This window comes from Anas acuta, chromosome 3 (genome assembly GCF_963932015.1).
Source record: "Anas acuta chromosome 3, bAnaAcu1.1, whole genome shotgun sequence".
Classification (NCBI taxonomy): domain Eukaryota; kingdom Metazoa; phylum Chordata; class Aves; order Anseriformes; family Anatidae; genus Anas; species Anas acuta.
This window is the reverse complement of record NC_088981.1, coordinates 67,614,902-67,637,208: the sequence shown is the minus strand read 5'-3', so window position 1 is coordinate 67,637,208 and position 22,307 is coordinate 67,614,902. Positions and strand designations below refer to the sequence as shown.

At 40.0% G+C, this 22,307-nt stretch overlaps 3 protein-coding genes across 3 annotated transcripts; 2 read left to right on the top strand and 1 right to left on the bottom strand.

Annotated features, from left to right (window-relative positions):
- Position 1: 1 nt before the first annotated feature.
- Positions 2 to 2,929, top strand: CALHM4 (calcium homeostasis modulator family member 4). The gene is made up of 2 exons (XM_068677655.1): positions 2 to 863; positions 1,650 to 2,929. Exons 1-2 carry the CDS (start codon positions 306 to 308, stop codon positions 2,046 to 2,048), a joined length of 957 nt encoding a protein of 318 aa, XP_068533756.1. The 5' UTR covers positions 2 to 305; the 3' UTR covers positions 2,049 to 2,929.
- A 1,098-nt stretch (positions 2,930 to 4,027) lies between these two features.
- On the top strand, positions 4,028 to 12,316 carry RWDD1 (RWD domain containing 1). The gene is made up of 7 exons (XM_068677660.1): positions 4,028 to 4,186; positions 5,408 to 5,473; positions 7,129 to 7,259; positions 7,883 to 8,026; positions 9,229 to 9,361; positions 9,984 to 10,046; positions 11,386 to 12,316. Exons 1-7 carry the CDS (start codon positions 4,114 to 4,116, stop codon positions 11,496 to 11,498), a joined length of 723 nt encoding a protein of 240 aa, XP_068533761.1. The 5' UTR covers positions 4,028 to 4,113; the 3' UTR covers positions 11,499 to 12,316.
- Positions 12,317 to 12,599: 283 nt separating this feature from the next.
- LOC137854354 (amine sulfotransferase-like) lies at positions 12,600 to 20,864 on the bottom strand. The gene is made up of 5 exons (XM_068677661.1): positions 20,712 to 20,864; positions 16,918 to 17,088; positions 15,621 to 15,829; positions 13,902 to 14,028; positions 12,600 to 13,230 (listed from the first exon to the last, which is right to left on the bottom strand). Exons 2-5 carry the CDS (start codon positions 17,054 to 17,056, stop codon positions 12,992 to 12,994), a joined length of 714 nt encoding a protein of 237 aa, XP_068533762.1. The 5' UTR covers positions 17,057 to 17,088; positions 20,712 to 20,864; the 3' UTR covers positions 12,600 to 12,991.
- Between the last annotated feature and the right edge of the window lie 1,443 nt (positions 20,865 to 22,307).

Genomic DNA, 22,307 nt, shown 5'->3' with positions numbered 1-22,307 from the left:
TTGCTTAAATGCTGAATGTTCCTGAACTGCTGAGGGAAATTACTGGATCAATTAAAGCATGTGACTGGATGTCTGCAAGTAGATATAAAGCTAGCAAACAAGCTTTTGACTGTTAAGGAGCAAAGTTAAAAATTAGTTGAAGGGGAAAAACTAGCAGTTTGTTTGTTTGTTTTTGTGGTTGTTTTATTTTGAGCTATTGGAATTGATTTGTTTCCAGTGTAGTCTGCTACTAATGTTAGTTAACTACAATTAAAAACTGTTATTGATTTAAGGCAAAAGCATCTGGTAAAGTGTAAGATCTAAAAATGACTTTCCTTCCAAAGTGGCCAGCTTTTCTAAAAGGCAAAGAGGTTGTTATTGCTAATGCTATAATTGCAATATTGACAATTGGTGGGCAGCAACTCTTCTCTTTCTTTACGTTCAGCTGTCCCTGTCATGTGGGGCAGAACCTCATCTACGGGCTGGCCTTCCTAGGTGTTCCTGCGCTGATCCTTCTGGTTGTTGGCTTTGCTCTAAACAACCAGACTTGGAGGTTGGTCACGGGCAAAAGGTCTCCCCTTCAGGCGGAGGGAACGCAGAACCAGCTGCTGCAATGCAAACTGACCTGCTTTGTGCTGTGCAGCATCACCGGGAGGGCACTGGTTGCTCCTGTAACGTGGCTAGCGGTCACCCTGATAAATGGCTCCTACTACGTGTGTGCCATGAGCGAGTATGTCTCTGTATATTACTATGGAGCTAATCCTAACGTTACTGCTAGTGACCGCAAAAAGATCCTGGCTGCATTCCCTTGCAGTCAGTTAGTTCCTCCAGAGCTGAGCCGGGCGAGAGACGAAGTGATTCTCCTACTCCGATACCAGTCACAAGTAAGTAACTCATGTTTCTGTTGTGAGAGATGTTGCCTGCAGATCTAATTTTATCAGTGAGTTAATTCAGCAGGGAAAGTGTGAGGATAAAACAGGATCAATATCTTCTGCCTTGAGTGCCAAATCTGTGTTTTGAAGCCTGCTTTGTTCCAGTAAGAGTAATTAAACTTTCAGTATGTAAGTTATTACTTCTGACTGTCCCATTTGCTACCTGCTACTGGTATTCCTGTATGTTGAGAAGTACCTCCAAATAAAACCAGTGGAAGTCTGAGAGCCGCTGGAGGGCAGGAAGATTCTTGATTTGAACATAAGCAATGTGACTAATGGACTGAGAGAGCACCACATAAGCCAAATTTAAGTTCTGTGTGTTTTTTTCTTCTTTTAGATCAGACTCAATTCTAGGAGCTTATATGTGAGATAAATACTAGAGGGAATATTAAGTTGTTACTTCAAAGAAAATTGATTTTAAATGGGGTGTAAGATAATTTGGGCTAGGAATTAGAGGGCTTCTCTATTACAGGCTCACAATAATAGCTGTAGAGGCTACATCCTTAATATACCCTACAACAGAACTTCCTTAAACTTGATGGGAATAAATGTATTGCATGGCTGGTTGCAGTGGGCAGGGGACTGGTTATGATGGCTAACAAGGTCTAAACCTAGCAAGTGACTACTGCCATCTCATTCAGGAAAAGCAAATAATGATTGTCTTATGGACTTTTTAACACTCAGAAGTGACCACTATGGGTATTTTCATCTGTAACAGCTTTTCTTTGTTTGTGGAAGGTGGCTGGCTGGCTTCTGATTGCTGTGGTAGTCATCACCGTCTTCCTGTCTTACTGCCTGGCAAGCTGTTTCTCCCCGCTCAGCTTCCTCCACTTCAGATACTGGACCAGCTATGTCCATAATGAGCAGGAGCTCTTTGATGAAGCGACAGACCAGCACTCCAAGCTCTATGCCATACAGCACATAAGGAAGTTTTTCGGCTTTGTCCCAGGGAGTGAAAATGTAGGAGAAATCCGCATCCCATCTCTCAGAGAGTGGCAAGCCATTTCTGGACTGGCCTTCCTGAAACTAGTGGATGAGGAGCATTATGACTACAGCCTCCTCCACGACTGGGCGCTCAAGGGTTCAGTAGACAGGAAATACCTGAAGCTTGATGAAGACCCTGTGACCGCCACTTAGTTCTGAGGGTCTGAACCCCACCAACACTTTGTAGAAAAGCAGGAATGTGTCTAGCTCAGCTTCACACCCGAGCTGCTGCAGAACTTTCTGAGACATGATTTGCTCGTGTGCTTTATGTAATAATACCTTGTTACTGTCGTCCTTTGGGTGCTTATAGGTATCTCCTGATGGCGTCTAACTCCTGTGAGATGTGATGGTCTACGTCCAGATTGCCTATAGCACTTCTGCAAAAAGGATGAGTTTTATTGGGAAAGAAAGTTATCCCCAAATGCTTTTTCTTCCCACCCATTAGCTATTAATTTTAAAATATTTTTTTAGATTCTGAGCAATTAAATTGTATGAGCCTGATCTATTCTGTGCAAAGTAAGTGTTTACTCAGCTTTGTCTTACTGACCCCTAGCAGAAATGCCTTATTTTTCCCCTTCCACTTCTTTCTTATATTATGTTGATTAAATTTACTGAGCTAACTACAAATTAAATCTGTGGATATAGCAGTACAGAAGAAACATAGGGAAACTTCAGCAACAAAAGCTAAGTCTAGATATAGTGATAAGAGAACTTTGAGTTCTGCTAAAAATGATAAAATTCTCACCAAGATGCACTGGATAGAGGGGTTCAGCACATAGCAGCTTTTTTTTTTTTTTTAAAAAAAAAAAAAGAGCAATAGCAGAGTAAATCTTTTGCATGTACTACAAAAACTGTCAGCTTCCACCTGTGTGCCAGCCTACTACACAAATAGCAAATCAGGATGGGAAAATCTCACCCTAGAGTAAGGTTTGTGGGAGGAAAATAAAAAAATACAATTCAGTCATTCTACTGTGCCCATAAGTATTACTGTGGTTAAAAGCTATTGATTTTTTTAATGGAAAAAAAAAAAAGATTTAATGAAGTTTTTATCTTAATTCTGCATGTTATGATGTGATGTTACTAACTGATATCTCCTCTAGCTCCCTGTGCACGCACTTCGGGTTAGAAGCACGGACAAATGGACAACACAGGTTTTTCCTAATGCTTCCTGTATTGCCTTGCTGCCAGCAGAGTGTGCTATAAAGCCACATGCTAGATCACAGGATGCTATCTGCTGTTTGGGGGGGGGGAAGACAAGTTTTCAGTTGGAGAAATACAGTTATTTAGCACTTCCTATCATGAAATGCAGGAGCCAAGAGTATGTTAAACAGCAGGCCTTGGTAAGTGTGCATAGTCTTCCTTTAAGAGTTAAAATCCTAAAAGCAAGCACTTCTGGGCATGCAAGAGATGTATATACTGAATAGCTGGAATAATGCATATTTGACATCACTAAACAAATTCTTATGAATTCACAAGTATGTGTTTCACTTGAATCCTAAACTTTCTGGTAATCGTACTCCATGGCTTGTATGACAAGCTTGGGAAGCCAAGTATCTGCTAGTGAGCACAATCGCTAATTTCACTTCAAATTCTTTGGGTTTCTTGGAGTGGTTTTAACTATGCGCAGTCTGTGATTTGGGCTATTGATTTGTGTATCTGAAAGTTTCTGCGAAATCCTATGTTGTCTTCAGAGTTAAAATGAAGGGTGGGTTGGGGGGGGGATGAAGCTGCTACCTTTATTTTGTGTATTTTTGTACTTTATCCCTTGTTTTATGGTGCTGCTGTAACATGATATGGGATTTGTGGATAAGCGAAAGTGAGCTGTCAGCCTTTTACTTGTTGTGGGAGTGTAACTTTTAAGTGAACCTTCGTGTTTCCCAGCTCCTGTTTTAAACTAAAGTGTAAAAATAAAATAAAAATACGGGGCCACACTTCTGAAGGAGGAGCTCTGTGTGTCGTGCTGATGCCAGCCTGCCCCTACACGGCTGGAGCACGGCCCTGCAGGCAGCCTCCAGCCGCGGGGGTCCCCAGCCCAGAACACGGGCACGCAGGTTAGCGTTAATTGCGCTAATTACCCTCCCTGATGAAGCGAACATCCCCCAAAAGCCCAAAGCCATCCACGGCCGAGCGGGGCGGCGCCAGGCCTGCCCAGCCGCTGTGCGGAGCGGGGCGGCGCAGGCGCGCTTGCGGGGGGCGGGCGGGCGGCCGGCGGCGGGCGATGACCGACTACAGCGAGGAGCAGCGCAACGAGGTGGAGGCCCTGCAGTCCATCTACCCCGACTCCTTCACCGGTGAGCGCCGCCCCCCGCGCCTCACGCCCGGCCCGAGCCGCGGGCGGCCCCGAGCCGCCGCTGCGGAGCTCGGGGTGTCGCTGCCGGCTCCTTCTGTGAGGGCCTCGGGGCCGGGAGTGGGCGCCGGGGAGTCGCTGAGGGTTTGCTGCGTGCTCGCCATCAGCCCTGCCCTGCCCTGCCTCGCTTCTCTGTGGAGTTCAGCCGAAAACCTGCTGCTGTTCTCCGCGGTTATCTGCTAAAGCTGCGTGAGGCGGTCTCTGGCTGCTGAGGGTGCTGAGTCAGTTGTTGTGATGTGTTTTCATGTCCTGCCCGTTCTTGCTTCTGTGCTCTCAAGTAATGCGCTTGTACTCAAAGGAGGAAGGATTTTGAAAAGATTGTGATAGCGATATATAAGCAGATAGGTAAAATTCAGTCAACAAATCGTGTCTACTAGATCGTTTATAGGTTATATCCGTGATTCAGACTAACCCCTGTTCAAGGATTTGGTCTGCAACTCACGCTTGAGTGATGGGGTGAAGCCATCGAGTCCCTGACAGTAGGTTATAGAGCTTGCCCCCTTTATTTTTGTCTATGTAAAACTGCTTGTTGTCTGTCTTCTAGCAGCCTCCTTCCCAGCTGGGCACTAAAAGTGACCATACTTTGCTTTTGGAGGTGAACTTTCCTGCTCACAGTTTTAATTTTTGGTATTGACTGTTTAAAACTTCTCCTTTTAGGCTACTTCCAGACCTATGCTCTTGAAGGAAAGTGTATATTTTTGTGTACCATTGTGTATCTTTTTGTTTTAAGAAACATTTGTTACTTTAAGCTGTTCTAAATACAGTAGAAGGAACAGATATGCTGTAAAGTCTAGGGCCATGAATGCACTGGATACCTACCGTACATACCTAGCACAATACAGCAGACTGGTTTTGGGATCTTTCTGCACGTGCTTGGTGCTCTGTCACAAGTCATTTAGTGGTAGGTAGATCTCCACTCTTTCTTTCCATGGAGAAACCTTTTGGTATTGTTGATGTAATATGCTGTCAGTCAAAGAGCACTTCAAACTATCCTAAGGAAGACAGTTGTTAACTGAAAAGAGCTTCTTAATAGGCTGAAAAGGCTCTGAATGCTGTAACCAGGTGCTTCTATGCCTCATTAGTCCTAGAGAAATTCAATTTCAGCGATGTGAAGTAGTTGTCTAATTTATGGTATCTTTCTTTTTTTACCACTCTTTTTTAACAGTATTGTCAGAAAAGCCAACGACTTTCACAATCACTGTGACGTCTGAAGCAGGTGAAAATGACGAAAGTAAGTTGATCACATCTTACAAAATAATAGCCTCCCCTCCTATATTATTAACATACAAGTTTACAACCGTGTTTCAGTTTAATGTATATAACTACTTTCAACTTATGCTTCCATATACCTGGCTGCTCTTTTCTGAAGTCTACTTCCACTTTAAGTATCTTACATTTATTAAGCTACTGTAGAAATCCTTGATGCTCTCTTCCAGGGGCTGGGTAAAAATAAACGTCCTTCTCTCTAGGCTGTAAAGTTGTGGAGATCAAACGAGAAGTTTTTCATTCACATGGCATTAGAAACCTAATGCCTGAACTGTCCATACTGGCCGCAGAACAGCTGTTCTGTCCCATGCTCATTCATTTCAGGGTAGCTTATGATTGTTGCTGTAAAATGTTGATTTAGTTATTGTTGTGGAGCAGTTTCTGAAAGCTGAAATAACTATTTAGGGTTATTAAACTGTACTTAGGATAGCCTCAACAATGCATTATGATTGATTTGCTGGATTGGTTCCTTTCCACGAAGGTCAGAGCCATGGCTTACCCAGAGGAAGATATATGTGAAAAACGGAATAGGGTTGTCATGTTTAAGATGGAAGAAAAACATTCTCAACTACTGTAAAGTAAGGCACCGCGTGTGCAGAAAGCTCTTAAACTTTATCATCCTGTGAATTGTCTGTCCAAAATTCTTCTTACAGAAGGGCTGACTGTAGTTATTCTGTTCTTAGTATGTTGCTGCTGGGGCCATCAGCATCTGGTACCCTTCTGGTATGGAAAGGCTGTGTGGTGCTCCAAAATACTCCGGCACATCCAAGAATGCTTTAGCTCTCAGGATGGTGGGTGCATGAATTTGAAATTTCTGTTATCAGCACAAGTGTGCTCAGCTGAGCTCTGCAAGTGTCTGTGAGTGAATTTTGGGCTGTATTAGAAGGAAGGAACGGCTGCCATCTCCTTCAGTTTTAAAGGAGCACGCCCTGTGCGGAGCAGGCATCTGTGGTGAAGCATGTAAACTGGGCTGCCAGAACTGCGAGTCTTGAACTGAAAGAAGGCTTCTCCCTGGTGTTCTGGCAGGATGCATGAAAGGAAGGAGCTTGATTCTTTGTTGGCCTTGTTGCCTTGTTAACCTAGCTCTGGGTGGCATCAGGTTGAGTGTGTGATCGTTAGGAAGCTCTTCTCTTGGCTTATTAACATCTTTTGGATACTTGTGTTCTTGTGATAGTAGGCATGTGGAACCCTGTTTCCTGATGCAGTGGTTGATACTCCAACCAGGTATCCAGAATTTAAAGCATTAGTGGGCTGAGGTTTTGTCTAAATCTGTTTGTTACGACTCAGCCTTGTTTTCTCCAGCAGTGAGTGGGATGTAGGGGAAAAGACGTTACTATGCCCACTCTTGCACGGAAAGTTTTTGAGTCTTCCTAAAGTCCTTTCAGGCATGAATTTCCTGGATTAGTTTCTATAAGGGTAAATTTCATAGTCTTCATTTCTCACCACTCTTGCCTTATATTTAAATCTTTTTATATAGTTTTAATATCTGCGTAAGATGTTCCTTTAAGACAAGATTGTTTTCCTACTGTGAAATCTTTAGGCTACTGATGCAACAGAAGAACATATGATTAGAGTTACATAAAGTAGTCACTATAAGAATTACATTTTTTTGTCTTGTAGCTGTCCAAACAACACTTAAATTTACCTATAGAGAAAAATATCCTGATGAAACTCCACTGTATGAAATTGTCTCCCAGGAGAATCTTGAAGATAATGATGTCACAGACATAATAAAACTGTTAGAACAACAGGTAAGGAAAATGGAATACCTCGATTGATCTTGATATCACTTTCTTGATACCACTTCTCATTTTAGCCAGAATTTATCCCTCAAGTCAGTTGTTCTCTGAGCGGATGGCCTACTGATGAAATATATTCCATACTGTAAGGACTGACTTTGAACTTGGAATTTGGTAAATAACACTAGTGAGTTAAACGACATTATAGAGGTAAAATATAGGGTTAATTCAGTGTGCACAGATGACATGGAAGTGTGCAATGAAATTGTGCTATAGGCTATAAGCCCTATAGGCTATAGGGCTTTCCCTCTTGGCATTTCTGTCTTAAAGTGAATTCATGTAACTGTGTATGTATGGTAATTTTGGAAGTAAGCCACTTCTATTTTATTTGGAAAGATTTAAAAAATACTTTTGCCTTAATTATTTTCAATAACATAATTATTTTGGGGTAGACAAGATACTCTTCAATCCTTGGCATTAGAGAGAGTACATTGTGAAGGTATGAGGAGGAAACACTTTTCTTTTTTTGATTCAGTAATTCTTGTCAAGTCATGTCTGCCTTACAGATACATGCATTAAGCTACAGAAGTTATGAGGTTCTCCTTCTGTTTGAGATTGCCTTCTTTGTGTTGTAGGCAGAAGAAAATTTAGGAATGGTAATGATCTTCACTCTAGTCTCTGCAGTACAGGAGAAATTAAATGAAATAGTGGATCAAATAAAAACACGAAGAGAAGAGGAGAAGAAACAGAAAGAAAGAGAAGCAGAAGAAGAAGAAAAAGTATGTAAAACACTGTTTCTAACTAAAAAATTATTAAAGATTTTCCTTTTTTTTTTTGTTTGCCTTTTTTATGCATGGGTTTGATGCAGGAGCAGCTGTGGGCTAGATGTTCCTCTCAATGCAGCTCAAAGTTGATGTAATTAAAACTTACAGACTAGAAGATACTTGAGTGATTTCCCCCATCCAACCATTTTCTGAAGCAGTCTTTCCAGAGGTGTTTTGCACATTCACAGTCACCTCTAGCATTACTTCTTAAGGCTGGAGCAGGGATTTTTCCCTGAAAACAAAAGACACTGTAGCCAGTTTCTTGTTTGAAGAGGCAAGAGGGGGGTGGGTAATAAAAAAAAATTAAAAAATAAAAATAAAAAGAATAGTATGTGCTGTGCTGCACATAGGCTGCTCTTGGTCTAAGGAGGTGTCTCGTCCTTGGTAGACAGAGGAGGTAGAGTGGAAGCAGTGGGACCAGTCTTCAGGACATGGTTTGTCCTCCCTACACGTTTTTTACCAACTACTGTGAAATAGTTCTCCATCCATGGGATGTGCTGTGGTAACTACTTAAGTCTTCACTTACTTCTGTAGCTAGAGGGAAATGGAACTTGGAAGGTTCAGTATTTCTGAACGTGGCAGGAAAAAAAAACACAAAACAGCCCTTGTTCTCTGTTAACAAGAGAGAAGAGTATTTTTTAATAGATTCCAAAAATATATTTTGCATAAAATAATATTTTTATAAAATATTATTTATATTTTATATAATAAAATACAAAAATATAAAACTCCAAAAATATAAAAAGAAATTTATATTTCTGTAGAAAATTCCAGTCTAGATTGCACGTAAGAGGTGATAAGAAGTGCTGCCTATTTAAGGATAACCTCTATAAGTGATATTTTGCTAACCATTACACTTACTATAGGTCAAAAATAGTACTTAGGATTTTTCCATAATAATTGCTACCTCCGTGCAGCACTCTGAAGGGTGAGTTCCGTGATGCAAAATAAAATAAAATGAAAAAACAGTAAGAATGTGTTTGCATATGCTTGGCTTTAGGATTACTTTATCAGAATGTTCTACAGCAAGCAGATGTGTCTGGGATGCTGTAATTTAAATAAGGAAAAGAATGCTTATCTTCACTCCTAGCTGTGCTGGTTGATGGTATTTGCGGATTTATTTTCTGCTCTTTTTTTTTTTTTTTTCTTTTTTTTAGCAACGTTTTCATGGCACTCCTGTTACAATTGAGAATTTCCTAAACTGGAAAGCAAAGTTTGATGCAGAACTCCTAGAAATAAAAAGGAAAAAAATGAAAGAAGATGAACAAGCAGGCAAAAATAAATTAAGCGGTATGATATAAAACTGGTTCTGAAGCTTTTGCAATATTATCAGAATATCATGACGAGCCTTAAAAGTAATCTTAACACTTAAAGACAATAGTAGTAACTAACTTTTAAAATAGTATTAAATGATTGTTCTTCATGTTTTGTGAAGTCTTTTTGTGTGTTGTATTGGGTTAAATACAGCTGATTGGTTCAAGATTTCTGCTGAAGTCATTAATGTTCCCAAACCACATTTAAGCTTCTTTGGTTTTATGCCAGATGGTATACCACTTTGAGCATTGTTCTGGCAGAAATAGTTGGGTATTGTTAAACAACAGAAAGGCTCTACATCAGACAGTTTACTGATTTGGCCTTTTCTTCCCCTACCTCCCAACTAGAAAGGTTTTACTTTGTATGATGTGATGTTTTCGCAGATGTAGGAGCTGGTGACTGATGTACAGATCCATCTTGTTTTTCCTTTATGCCCTATCCATCTGAAAAGATGGAAAAGGCATCTTATCTCCAGTTCCCACAGAGGTTTTCTTGTGGAATGCAAGATGAGGACTGATGCAGGAAGGACAGAGCATAGGCTTTTATTTCACAATTCTGCTTGGTTATATTTATTTATTTATTTATTTTTAACTTATAGGGAAACAGCTGTTTGAAATGGATCACAACCTTGACACATCTGACATCCAGTTCTTGGAGGAAGGTAAATTTCTGTTTGTTTCCACCACTGAAAGACAGTGGCTCAAGTTTGTTGTTTTTTTTTTTCTATTAGCCAGCCTTCTTGATCCCATTTCAGTCACACATCTTAAAGTTCTGTTTTCTTTTCCCTGAACTTCAACACCAATAATGAACATCTTGTATATCAAATTAAATGTTACTGTTCTCTGTGCAACACATTTCTTCTTTGTGCTTTTGTGTAGGTTTGTCTATTATCTTACTGAAAATAATGTTCTGGTGCCAGCTGAATGTTTTGTAAGACTATGCCCAAAGACGTAAAACTTGCAAGTCTGTTGAAGATGAATCAAATCCACTCCCAGTCACATACCATCTATTTAATTTGCTGTACCTCCTTTTAGTGTTCTAGTTTAAAAGACTGATCTTGAGTTAGGGCAATCCTCTAATGTAACTGCATTATCTCTTGGCATTGAAAAGAAACACCCAGGCAGAAGAGTCTAGTTTTATGTGAATGTAACAACTTAATAATAATAAAAAAAAAGTTGTACATGAATGTCATTGAATATAAACTTGAAATGGCAGTCACAGAGGATTTGTTTCTTCTTCTTTGAGGGCATAATTTAACCTTGCCTTCCTCCCAAAATGCTTAAAGTGAAGTTGGGTTATTGACACAACATTTTGCTGTCTCAAAGGAGGAACAAATTTCACCTCTGTATTTGGGCTCTGTGCCTAAATGAGTTGGATTAATGTGTTAACTTTTAATCATTTCAGAAGAAAATATAAAAGCATGTAAAGCTTCAGCTTTCTTTTATAATTTAAATCTAAAAAAAAAATTATTTGTTATATATTACTGACTGTCTAAAGTAGTTGCCTTTCAAATTTGCTTGCTGAGAAAATACTTTTTAAAGAATAATTCTGTATGTTCTGATGTTCCTTATTGTGTGTATTTTTATACATATATGGGGATTTCTGGAAAAATTGTCTTAAGAATACATGGGAATATTCATTTTATTTTTGTATGTATAATTAGTGATAATAATTACTAATGGAAATAAATAGTAATAGGAAGGATTATATGGAAAATGGTTTCATAAGAATTAAGCAATACAAACTGAACGTAGTTTATTCAAGAAGATTTAAAAAACAACATTAGAATTCAAGCAAGACTGAGGAGACTTAGAACTTAAGACTGAGTATATAAGAGAAAGAGGATTAAAATACACAAAAAAAACAAACAGCAAATGTTCAGTGCCGTTCTTTTCAAAGAATGAATGTACAAAGAATGAATATACAAGCATTGTGTATTTTGTTGTTCAGGTACTGTTTTCTTCTTGCATAAAAATAAATTATTTTTCTGTTCTTTGCAGCTGGAAACAGTGTGGAGGTTGATGAATCTTTATTCCAAGAAATGGATGATTTAGAGTTGGAGGATGAAGAGGATGACCCTGACTACAACCCTGTTAATTTAGATAGCGATTAGATATTTTTTTGTACTGGCTCTGTCATCAGCATGGACTTATGTAAGGAGAGATAAGCAGGCAGAAAAGCCACAGCATCTGTGGTTGTAGTAGTGTGTATTGGTTTTATTTTTTTAAAGAAAAAATATTTTAAATCCAGGAGAACAGTCTTCTGATGACTTTCATTATAAATAAATTGACTTTAATATTTCAAATGAAAAAATTGAGGCATATTGTTCTGTCTGAAAATACTCTATTTTCTCTCGTTTTTTTTTTTTTCCTTTCCACTTCTGTGAGTGTCCTGTGAAGAGTTGTGACAAGAAGCAAGACAGAAAGATGTCATAGCAGTCACTAAACACATCTACATTCAAAGGCTGAGCAGCTGTTCTGCTATCTTCCACCTAGGATATGCATGGGCAAGTTTAGTGAATAAAAGGGATCACATACTATGCAGGTTTTTTTTTTCTTTGAAATTTTATAACACACATTGCAAGTAGTGGTCAGTTCTGTTCTGATGTCCCAATTTACTAGCTGAACAGCTGCAGATTGGCAGCACTAGTCAACTTCTAATAAGGCATAGCCATATCCATTTTACTAAAGTAAAATCTTTTGCCATAGTTCAGGATAATAGTTTCAAAATGACTAGTTCAACTTTGTAGAAAAATAAATAAAATAAATAAAATAAAAAAGAAAGAAAAATAAATCTGAGCCATACAGTCCTTTTAAAAAAACATTGTTTGATTTGTTTAGAAAAGGCTTTACAAAGCCCTTTTTTTTTTGTGCATTAACAAACATCCATGTTCCTCCCTTCCCCCCCCTCCAAAAAAAAAAAAAAAAAGAATGTTTGTGAAAACACTATCAGCAGAATACAGTAATGTTATTTACAGAGTGCATGTAAGTTTGAATGTAACGAGAGTTGGTTTAGAAGCATATTGTTGGCAGCCAGTAAAAGTATTAACATACAGTAAAGTTGCCTATCAACTAGAGGATGGGATGTTACACTGTTAACCATTCAGACGAGTTGCATATGGAGCTACTAGCTTGATGGTAGACTCCTTCCCCCTTTGCATCTTCAAAAAAAAAACAACTACAAGAAGTGTGGTATTCAAACAGGCTAGAGAGAGTGAGAGCATAGTCTCACTTGCATGTCTTGAGCTCTCGAGTTAGGGATGCTGTAGCCCGCTGTGGCAGTGCCCTTTTGGAGCACTTCCTAGGAGGGAGGAGAAATTGCACAAAGGCACGGACAGACACTAAACAGGGAACATTTGGTCAGCAATCTCAGAGCTTCTCAAGTGCCTTAGCAACTGCCTCTTAAGCATTTGTTTCCTTTAGTAGAACTGTTCTTATGAGCACGTTTTTTGTGTTGAAGATACTCACAAAAACATTGTTCTGTACTATTTCAGAAACTTTTTTTTTGAGGTTGTGCTGAAGATTACTTTTCTCCTAGTAGAAGATGATCTAACCAATAATTATTTAGTGGTTGATAAAATCTCGCACCAAAGAGAAAAATATGACTTTATTCTCTCAAACGTCTCGATTTGATTCTACTCCATAAGGGACTAAGCAATGTCCAATATAAAGTGTAATTATAAAGACCTATCTGAAAATACATTTGTACGGGAAGATAAAACCTTGGATGCAGTGATATAATTGACCTCACCTTTTTCATGTCTTCATAGGTAAGGAAGAGTATATTGAAATCCTCCGCATGGCCATACCAGCCTGCAACGTGATCAAACCAACAACTGGCGATCACTTACCAAGGGAAAATAATTAAGAGAGAGAGAGAGAATATTATTTACAGCTAACAGTAAAACAGTAACAATATCAGTCACTTTTTTGGCACCCACATTATTTTTAAGGATAGGAGCGTAGGTGTTCCTCTCTTCTGTTTTTCCCCAAGGCTCAGAGGGCAGTTATGTCCATAAAGGCATAATGAGTTGGGCTTTTTACAGGGGGTTGAGGGATGCATGCTCACAGCCTATGAGTGACAATTCTTTATGCTCATGTGGCAAACCCCCTCTGGTTTCTGGCAATCCGCACTAATACTGGCAGAAGCAAAAACCTACTTCTCTATTTTTCCCGTACTGTGTCTTTTCCTATGGGTTCAGCTCCACTAACCAAGTGCAGAAGGTGTTAAGAGCTCCTCAGTCATAATGACTATATTCTGAATTGGCATCCAACACAGATGAGACAAGCAGTTTGCACGTTGCTGGGGAGCAGCAACGCCTTGACTATGCTACCACCTTTGGACCCAAGTTAATCAGAAAATGGTGCTAAGCTCAGGCAGCCTCTGCAGCTTTGGATCCAGGTTACAGCATAGCTGAGGGTTCTGGGTACTTGTTATTTATTGATAAAATGAATCTCTATTCAATCTGAGGGCATGGGCCAAGATTTGGACTCCTTAAGTAAGAAAGATATCCTACCTTTGCCAGCTAAAAACCTCTCCATGAAAATGTTAAAATCTGGAACTTCCTCTACTATGTTCATGTATTTGGAAAAGTGGTAGTAAGAAACCAGCACATCCTTGGGGTTCCTGGAAACATAAATAATCTAAAAAAAAAAAAAGAACACTGGTCTCAGAGATATTCCAGGGCTCTGTTATCCCGACCGTCAGTGCAGTTGTCCATAGATGTCCTTACAGTTACCACCAAAAGTGTGAGAAACCAGTCTCAATGTGACAATCATGTTAAGTAAATACTGGAGAATGTCATTTTGCTTACAGGTAGTGCAGCAAGCACGCCCTTTGTGGTCATTCAGTGCCTGTGGCTAACTCCTCGTGGGGTCCACGTTACAGTGATACTTTTCACTTGTGTAAGGCAGTCAGGTTGAAATATCAACACTACAAAATTGTTTTAAAATTCTCTTTGAGTTAGCATCATATTTCTGCAAATACTGCAAGTTCTCATGAGGAAACGTACAATAACTTCTGGTAAATCACAACTCTGCTACAGTTGTATTTTCAAGGTGTATTTCCAGTAAGGATTCCTAGATACAGTACAGGAGAACTCAATGAACTCAAGTTCAAAAGCTCTGAGTTGAAATCACAGACCAAAAAAAAAAAAACCTTTCTATGGTTTGATATAATAAGGACAAACCGAGTAATGTATTCCAGCAGAGGGGGGAAAGATGCCCCCAAACAAGATTTTCCTGAAATCACAATATGTTTTCTGACATGTGTAGCCTGTGTGATTTTGGTCAATTTTCCCATTCTTTGCTGGGCATCATTTGGATTTCAAATCCTCTTTTCTTCTTAGGAGATTTCTCTTTCAAATTTCACTGGGATTGAGAAGAAAGTGGTGAGAACTCTGCAGTTTTCCACTACCCCTGTATCTGTGAAGAACCTAACTGCAGCACTACAGGCTTGCCTCCACAGCTCCTGTGAGCACAGCTCTGCCACAGGTATCTGCTCACTCGGCCCCAGGAAGCCTCACAGCAGAAATGAGGATGGAATGGGCAAATGGGGCTGCAAGAAAGAATAGCAGAAGCATCTTGTCATGAGATACTTTGCCAGGGAGCAATGCAGGAATTTGTTGAAAGGTGGTTAAGGCAATTCAATGTCAGAACGAGGTAGTGCCTGTATGTCTTCAGACTTTGCTGTATGTCCATGTTCAGTAAGTGAGCCTTAGTGTTGTAGACTGGCTACATCTGCTTCTAGGAGTTTTTTGTAATGGAAGAGACTCCCTGAGCTGTGACACAATTCACCGTAAGGAGCCTGATTCAGAAACTCCCAGCACCGATAAACAAGTTGTGAGTTTCATGTTATCTCTCTTTCTACTGTAGTCCTGTGCCACTCATCAGTGTCAGAGGCTTTTTTTTTTTTTTTTCAAGACTAATAATTTCACTGGAATTGGAGGTTTTCCCAAGAGTAAGATCAGTCCAAGTCTTTGACCCTGGCAAGTCCTCCTGAGATACACTGCTGCACCACCAATCTCTCTAGCAGTGTTAGGGCAGAGAGATTTGGCAAGAGGAAACAGAACTGATGGGCTCTAGAAGGTCACTGATCTCCCCACATGTATTAAGCTGGTAATATTTATACCAAGGCATGGGGAAATAAAACAGAAAAAAGACAGGATTTGGACCAAATCACTGAGGCAAATTTTCCTGATTGTTTTTAAGTACACTGTAAAAATAACATCACTTACACGCCCTCTTTTGTTTCTCAGGTCTCTTGGAAGTAAGTAGTAAGGCAAGTGCGTGGCAAAAACACGAGGCACAGGAAGACTTGTAAAATCCTTATTTTTTATATTGTATTCCAGCCATGGGATTCTGTCCATGATTTCCATATTTTCAGTTCCATTTCGGTGGCCTTCATGAAGTATCAAGCTCAAAATGTTCTGAGTCCACACGGTTCCTGAGAAGAAAACCTTTTTGTTTGAACATTGTTTGATTATTTATTTTTATTTTTATTTAAAGACAATATATTACCACAAATACTGCCTCTGTACAGTTGTACTTTTTTTCACTTTGTGAATATAAATACAGCTTTGCATACTGAAGATAACAAACATAAAAGCCATGGCAGGTAACTAAGCCTTCAGTTCTTTCACTCAGCATACTCAGCTTCCACACAAATTGTGTCTTTCCTCAGGTTGTTGTAGCAAAATGAGATGTTTAATTTCTGTGGTCCACACTTCTAAAACATTTTCATCTGTAAGGGATCTAGAAAGACTTTTGCTTCCTGAATTCCTGAAACATGTTGTAATATGCCACAAAACAAACACCATGCTTAGAAAGCACAAATCGTAATTTCACAGCTGTGATGATGGTCTTACTCTGCTTGGCATCATCAACCCGGACAGTTTTTCTGCACAGCAGTGGAGCTTCAACAGAAGGATTAGAGGGCACCTTATATAGATAGTGAAGAAGACAGGACAGAGGGAAAGATGTGAATGGGAAGGAGACGATATTCTGTGCAATTCATAACTCAAAATCATCTTCCAACTCTTTCCTGTCACTGGGTGCTACATCACTTTGCAACACAAAGCTCTCGCTCCCAAAGATGTGCTCATCTCAGTGCAGTTACAGCTTTGTCCCTTAAATGCTGCCCTCCCATCCAGACACTCTGCCTACTTGTATGGCTTGCCCCAGCACCACCTGATGATGAGCTAGCATCACTTGGGCTTTCTGTCCCCTACCACTGCCACTCAGGACCTCTCCACAGGCTTCTTGTACCTTCAAGAGCTCAGCTTGTTTTGACCATAGCTTGTTCTGAGCTCTGAGTCCAAGAATGAGGTAGATCAACTCAGTTGGACAAAAGCAGGCATCCTGTGTCCTACTGTTCAGGCCATGGCTATGCAGGATTTGTACTTAATGCTGCACCGCATATCCTCAGAGACGGTTCATGTCTAAAAGCAAAGCTAACAACCTTAGGCACAGCTGCGATTAGGTGGTTGAATAAAGGCAGATTTATTTCCTCTTTGGAAACAGTTCCATTCTTACCTGATTTGGGATAAGTAGCTATAAATATGTCACTGTCTTTGATTTCAAAATTCTCCAGAGAAGCTACGTGCTCGACTGAAGTATTTACACCAAAGTAAAACCCTTTGTACTTGAACATAAACTCTTTTGATGGTTCCATTATTTATCTTTTGTCTCTTATTGGTGAATTAGCTGCAATAAGAAAATATAAAATTATACCCTTTTGTTTTATTGTCATCTCACAGAAAAACAACAACAACAACAACAAAACAAATAAAAAAAAAAAAAAACACCACCCTACAAAGCCAAACCAAGCAAAACAAAACAAAACTCCAAAGGTGTAATTCAAAAACAAAAACACAAACAAAATGTTCTTGCAAATTCTAGCAAAATTGATTTAACAACAACACACTGAAATTTAACTTTCATATTTTCACAAGAATATCAGGATATGTTTCTAAAATTAATTTAAATAGATAAATTTAAGTAGATATATAGCATGATCCTTTATTCACATACAAGTGTATGTTATACACACGTAAAAACTAACATAACTAAAGGTAACCTGTGTAAAAAATCATTTGTCATATTTTCTCTAGGATTTGAGCAACTACAAAGTTTCCTTTGGATTCTCATCATCTCTTAAATGGAGCTGGCTTAACCAAGCTCTCTTTCTAAATGTTTTGACTGAAATTGTGTTCTGCACGTTTTATTTTAATTTATGTCTCCTACTTATTCTGTCTCCTTATCAGTGCTTCTCCCATAGTAATCATAATTTCTACAAACAGGGATGGGTAGGCATAAATGTGAGTTTTTAAAAATGCCTACTGGTTTTATGACGTATTCTTGTATCTTAATACCATTGCTGCATATTTCCAGAAAAAAAATAATAATAAAAAAAATAATCATTATTGTAGGGAAGAACAAGTTCTCTGGGAGATACAGCAAGATTGACAGAGTGAAGAGAGAGACCAACTCTTCTAGCTGAGCATGAGCAAAATGAACATCCAGGTTTGAAGGTTTGGGTTTGTGTCCCTTTGAGCTGAACATCCATAGATTTCAGCAACTTGAACATCCAGGTCTCTCTCTCTCAAGTGAGCAGATGTACTTCAGACAACATTGTGCTGGTTTTCCCAGCCGAGCTCCACCACAACCGCTCTCTCACTCACCCTCCTCAAAGAGGAGCGGGGAGAAAACACGATAAAAAGGGTCAAGACAAGGATGAGGAGATCGCACAGTAATTACTGTGATGGGCAAAACAGACTCAGCATAGGGAGATAGTAAGATTAATTGATTATTACTAACAAGCTAGAGAAGTGAGATACAAAGGAAAGAAACCAAAAGCACCTTCCCCCCCATCCACCCTCTTCCACCTCCTCCTCTTGAGTGGCTCAGGGGAATGGGGGAACGGGGGTTATGGTCAGTCTGTAGTGATTCTTCTCCGCCACTCCTTCTCGGTCACTCTCGTCCCCTGTGCTGTAGGGTCCCTCCCATGGGATACAGTCCTTGATGAACTGATTCGGCGTGGGCTTCCCATAGGCAGCAGCTCTTCCAGAACTGCTCCAGATATGATTCCATACCACAGGGTCCATAGCTGAGGTGCAAACTTCTCCAACCTGAGTCTCCCTCGGGCACCAGCTCCCCCCAGATCCCCTGCACCTGCGTGGTCTCCTCTCCACGAGCTACAGGTCTGGCCCCAAATCTGCTCTGGTAGGGGTCTTCCACAGGCTGCAGCCTCCGTCGGTGCACGTCTACCTGCTCCACCGTGGTCTCCACCACGGGCTGCAGCGTGGAACCCTGCTCCACCGCGGTACTCCATGGGCTGCAGGGGGACATCCTGCTTCACCATGGTCCTCACCACAGGCCACAGGGGACTTCTGCTCCGGTGCCTGGAGCACTTCTCCCCCTCCTTCTTCATTGACCTTGGTGCCTGCAAGGCTGTTCCTCACTCCTCTCACTGTCTCAGCTGCTGTGTGGTGCAGTGTTTTTACCCCTGTTTTAAATATGCTCTTACAGAAGCACAATCACTTACTGGCTCAGCTCTGGTCAGCAGTGGGGCCATTAACTAACATGGGGCAGCAGCTAGATCCTTCTCACAGAAGCCCCTCCTATTGCCCCTGCTACCAAAACCTAGCCAGATAAACCCACTACAAACGTACAAGCCTTAGGAGAAATATCCTGAGCAAGTCCATTTTCAGACTTGGATATCACAACCATTATTTTATTTGGGTTGAAAAATATTTGGAAAAAGAGACATTTCAATCAGGAGTTTTATTCAGGTTGCTGTTCCCTGCCTTCCCACTTGCAAAGTATAGGTGATACGTCCTTTGTCCTCTCTGCCTGCAGTGTTTGCCCTTGCCTCATCACCTGGCTATTTACTGTAGCTCAGTTTTGCCAGATCAGCAGCTTACGCAATTCCCACTGGCCAAGTGACCTGGGTTCATCATGGCAGACAGTTCTTGCAAATGAGGCCACCAATACCATCCTTTATTGCCCAGCTTCTCTCCTGTTTAGGCTCTCCTGCTCTGTGAGCTCAGCTGGCCACAGGATTGCCCAGCAGTGTTTCTGTGTGACGTGTCTGCCAAGCCTTAGCCAGGTACCTCGAGAAACACCCTTGGACTGCCCCCGGTGAGGCACGTGCGTGTACACGGACACCACCCACGGGGCCTGTGCTGCCACTGGGCCCTGGGCGGCTGCTCCACCAAAAGGCAGGTGCCAAAATAAAGCAGCAAGGGGCACACAAGCTGCTTCTCCGGGTAACCTCCTGCCATGGTATAACCTCAGGAGGACACACGGATGTCCCTCAGGCTGGTTCCGTGGCTCAGCCTGGGGCTGATGCTCCCTGCTTCCCTCCAGCTGCCCACCACCAGCATCTGTAGGGGAACTGCACGCCTAGTTGATCTCAGCCACACTGCTGGAACAGCCAAGCAAAAAGTTTCAATTTTATCTATTTTTTATATACCTGGGATCTTTTATAGAGCCAGATTAAATAACTGATGAGTCATTACCAGAAACAAGGCTGAAGAGTAGTAGCAGCAGTAACCCCACTTAGAGACCAAGGATTTGGTACACATTTGAATTCAAGTCAGTATTTGAATCTGGGGAAGTCCTAAGACTGAAAGGATATTGGGAATGAGTGAATATTTTTATGGCTACCTAGAGGAAGAATGAAGAGTTTCTAAGAAAGTAAAGGAAGACATATTCCATGCATAGTACACAGAAATGTTACATGATCTTATTCTGTAAACAAAACAAAACAAAATAAAACAAAACAAAAAACATTTTTCTTTCTTACACATATATGAAAATGCATTAAAAAATATACGAGAAAAAATAGTCTTGCATCTTTTTCTGGAGAGCCTATTCATGGTCTAGCATATCTGATGGGAGAAGAAATAGGCATTCAAATATGCTCTTACCAGCCAGATATGAATCTGAACAATGTGTCGAACATTCTGCCTGCAGTTGCAGACATAAAGGTGTCCCCTGATTCACCTCCTGCACCTGCAGTGACTGTACACTTCAACTCTGCTTATTTGACTGCCTCACAGCCACAACCCCAATCCCTGTTTGAATTGTACAGAAAACCGATGTAAAACTCATCGTCCTGCACCAGCTGTCAGACACACAGCTCCTCACGGCTGAACTCCTGCCCACACAGCCCCTGTTCCTATGCATCTCCTTCCCACAGCGCTTCTCAAAATGTTCAACAAAAGAGGTCTGTGCACAACTATTCTCGTTTTACTGGCAGGGTAGTATAGCATCATTCAACTCACAGATCTACAGTTGCAATAATTAATTTCAGGCACACTTACCTTCTCTGCTGTCTTTCTGGTGCCCACGGAGATGTATGTTATTCCTTTCCCGTTCAGTGACCACAAATACCTCGAGAGAGGTTTGAGGTTTCCTATTAACCAAGGCGTGCACCCACAACCACCCTGCTCTTTGGCTTCCATTCAACATTTGCTTATCTCTAACACAGAGATTAGAGAACTGACATAACCCATGAAAAGGTTAAAGCAGTCCTGAGAGACTGGTGAAATTATTTAGATGCTTGATTTAATTTTTGTTCCTCTTTTTATCAACAACATTAGTAATTAGGAGTAGAGAGGAGCAGAAGTTAATACAATCTTTTACTTTTTCTTTTCTTTCTTTTTTTATTGGTCTAATTCAGTGTGCACAGGTACGACAATGAAATGGAAGGGATATAGAGCTTTCCCTCTTGGTATTTCTTTCTTAAAGGGAATTAATTTCACTGTGTATGTATAGTATTTGTGGAAATAAGACACTTCTTTTTTATTTGGAAAGATTTTAAAAACTTAGAATCAGTGCTTAGAGGAATAAAGAAATTCTGAACTTTAGGGTTTAGAAATTCCGTATGCAAGATGAGAGGTTTCATTCCAGAAATAATTTAATGATATATAAGATCACCTGCTTGCGCCACTTGAGAACATCTGTTTAGGATGATCTGATCTAACATGTTTCAGTAGTCATGTCTTTTTCTATTCAAGATGAATAAATAAGCGTTTCTAATAGACAGAAATAAATGTTCAAGTACCCTATAAATGCTTTTATAAATTAACCATGTGCCTTTGTTCCTACCATCCTCTATTTGATCTTTTTAATTTTGGCACCTAAGAACTCCAGAGAAGCGTCTAGGTTTCAGTGATGATGTATGTTTCAAAGCAATAAGCAGGATCTGTGTTCCAGCAGACATGACCAAATATGCTTAAAACCCTTGTAAGCTAATGTGATGTTAAATCTGACTTTTCCAAAGATGCAGTTGGATTGAAAGCTTCATAGTGACCGTGTCCAGCTTCCTGTGCAATTGCTAGTGTACTTTAAAATGCTGTTCAACACTGAATTTAATTTTCTTCTGCTATGCCTCATTTCAGCTACATTCAAAAACAAACAAACAAAAAAAAAAAAAACTACTTTCCACTGTCAGTTTATATGTTTAAAACTAGGATATTTTTCATAAAAACAATGATTTGGTCCTCCTTAAATCTGGACTGAATTCAAGAATACTGTGTAATCTGTGCAAAATGTGGTAATCTGAAAAAGTTTTCTAAGTCATTGATGATACAAGAGTTATCTAAGTGAGAAAAACGAGTTTCTTGCTAATGGTATTCCTAGATTAATGGGGTTTTCTATTCTGTTTTCACATTAATATTTTTATTGTTTTTTACGCAGAGGATGTGTTGTTTAAAGTTACAACTCTCAAGTTAAAATGTAGAAATGTATTTTTCATTGTTACTTGCATCTTTTGTTTCCAAGCAGAGGTACTAAGGATTGAAATAACAAAAAAGAATTGCTTAAGTCCATTTCTCAAAGTCTTTGACAGACATTTCAGTAACATAGACTGAGCTTTTGATTTGTTTAGCTTTATTATCCATTAACATCTGTGAAAT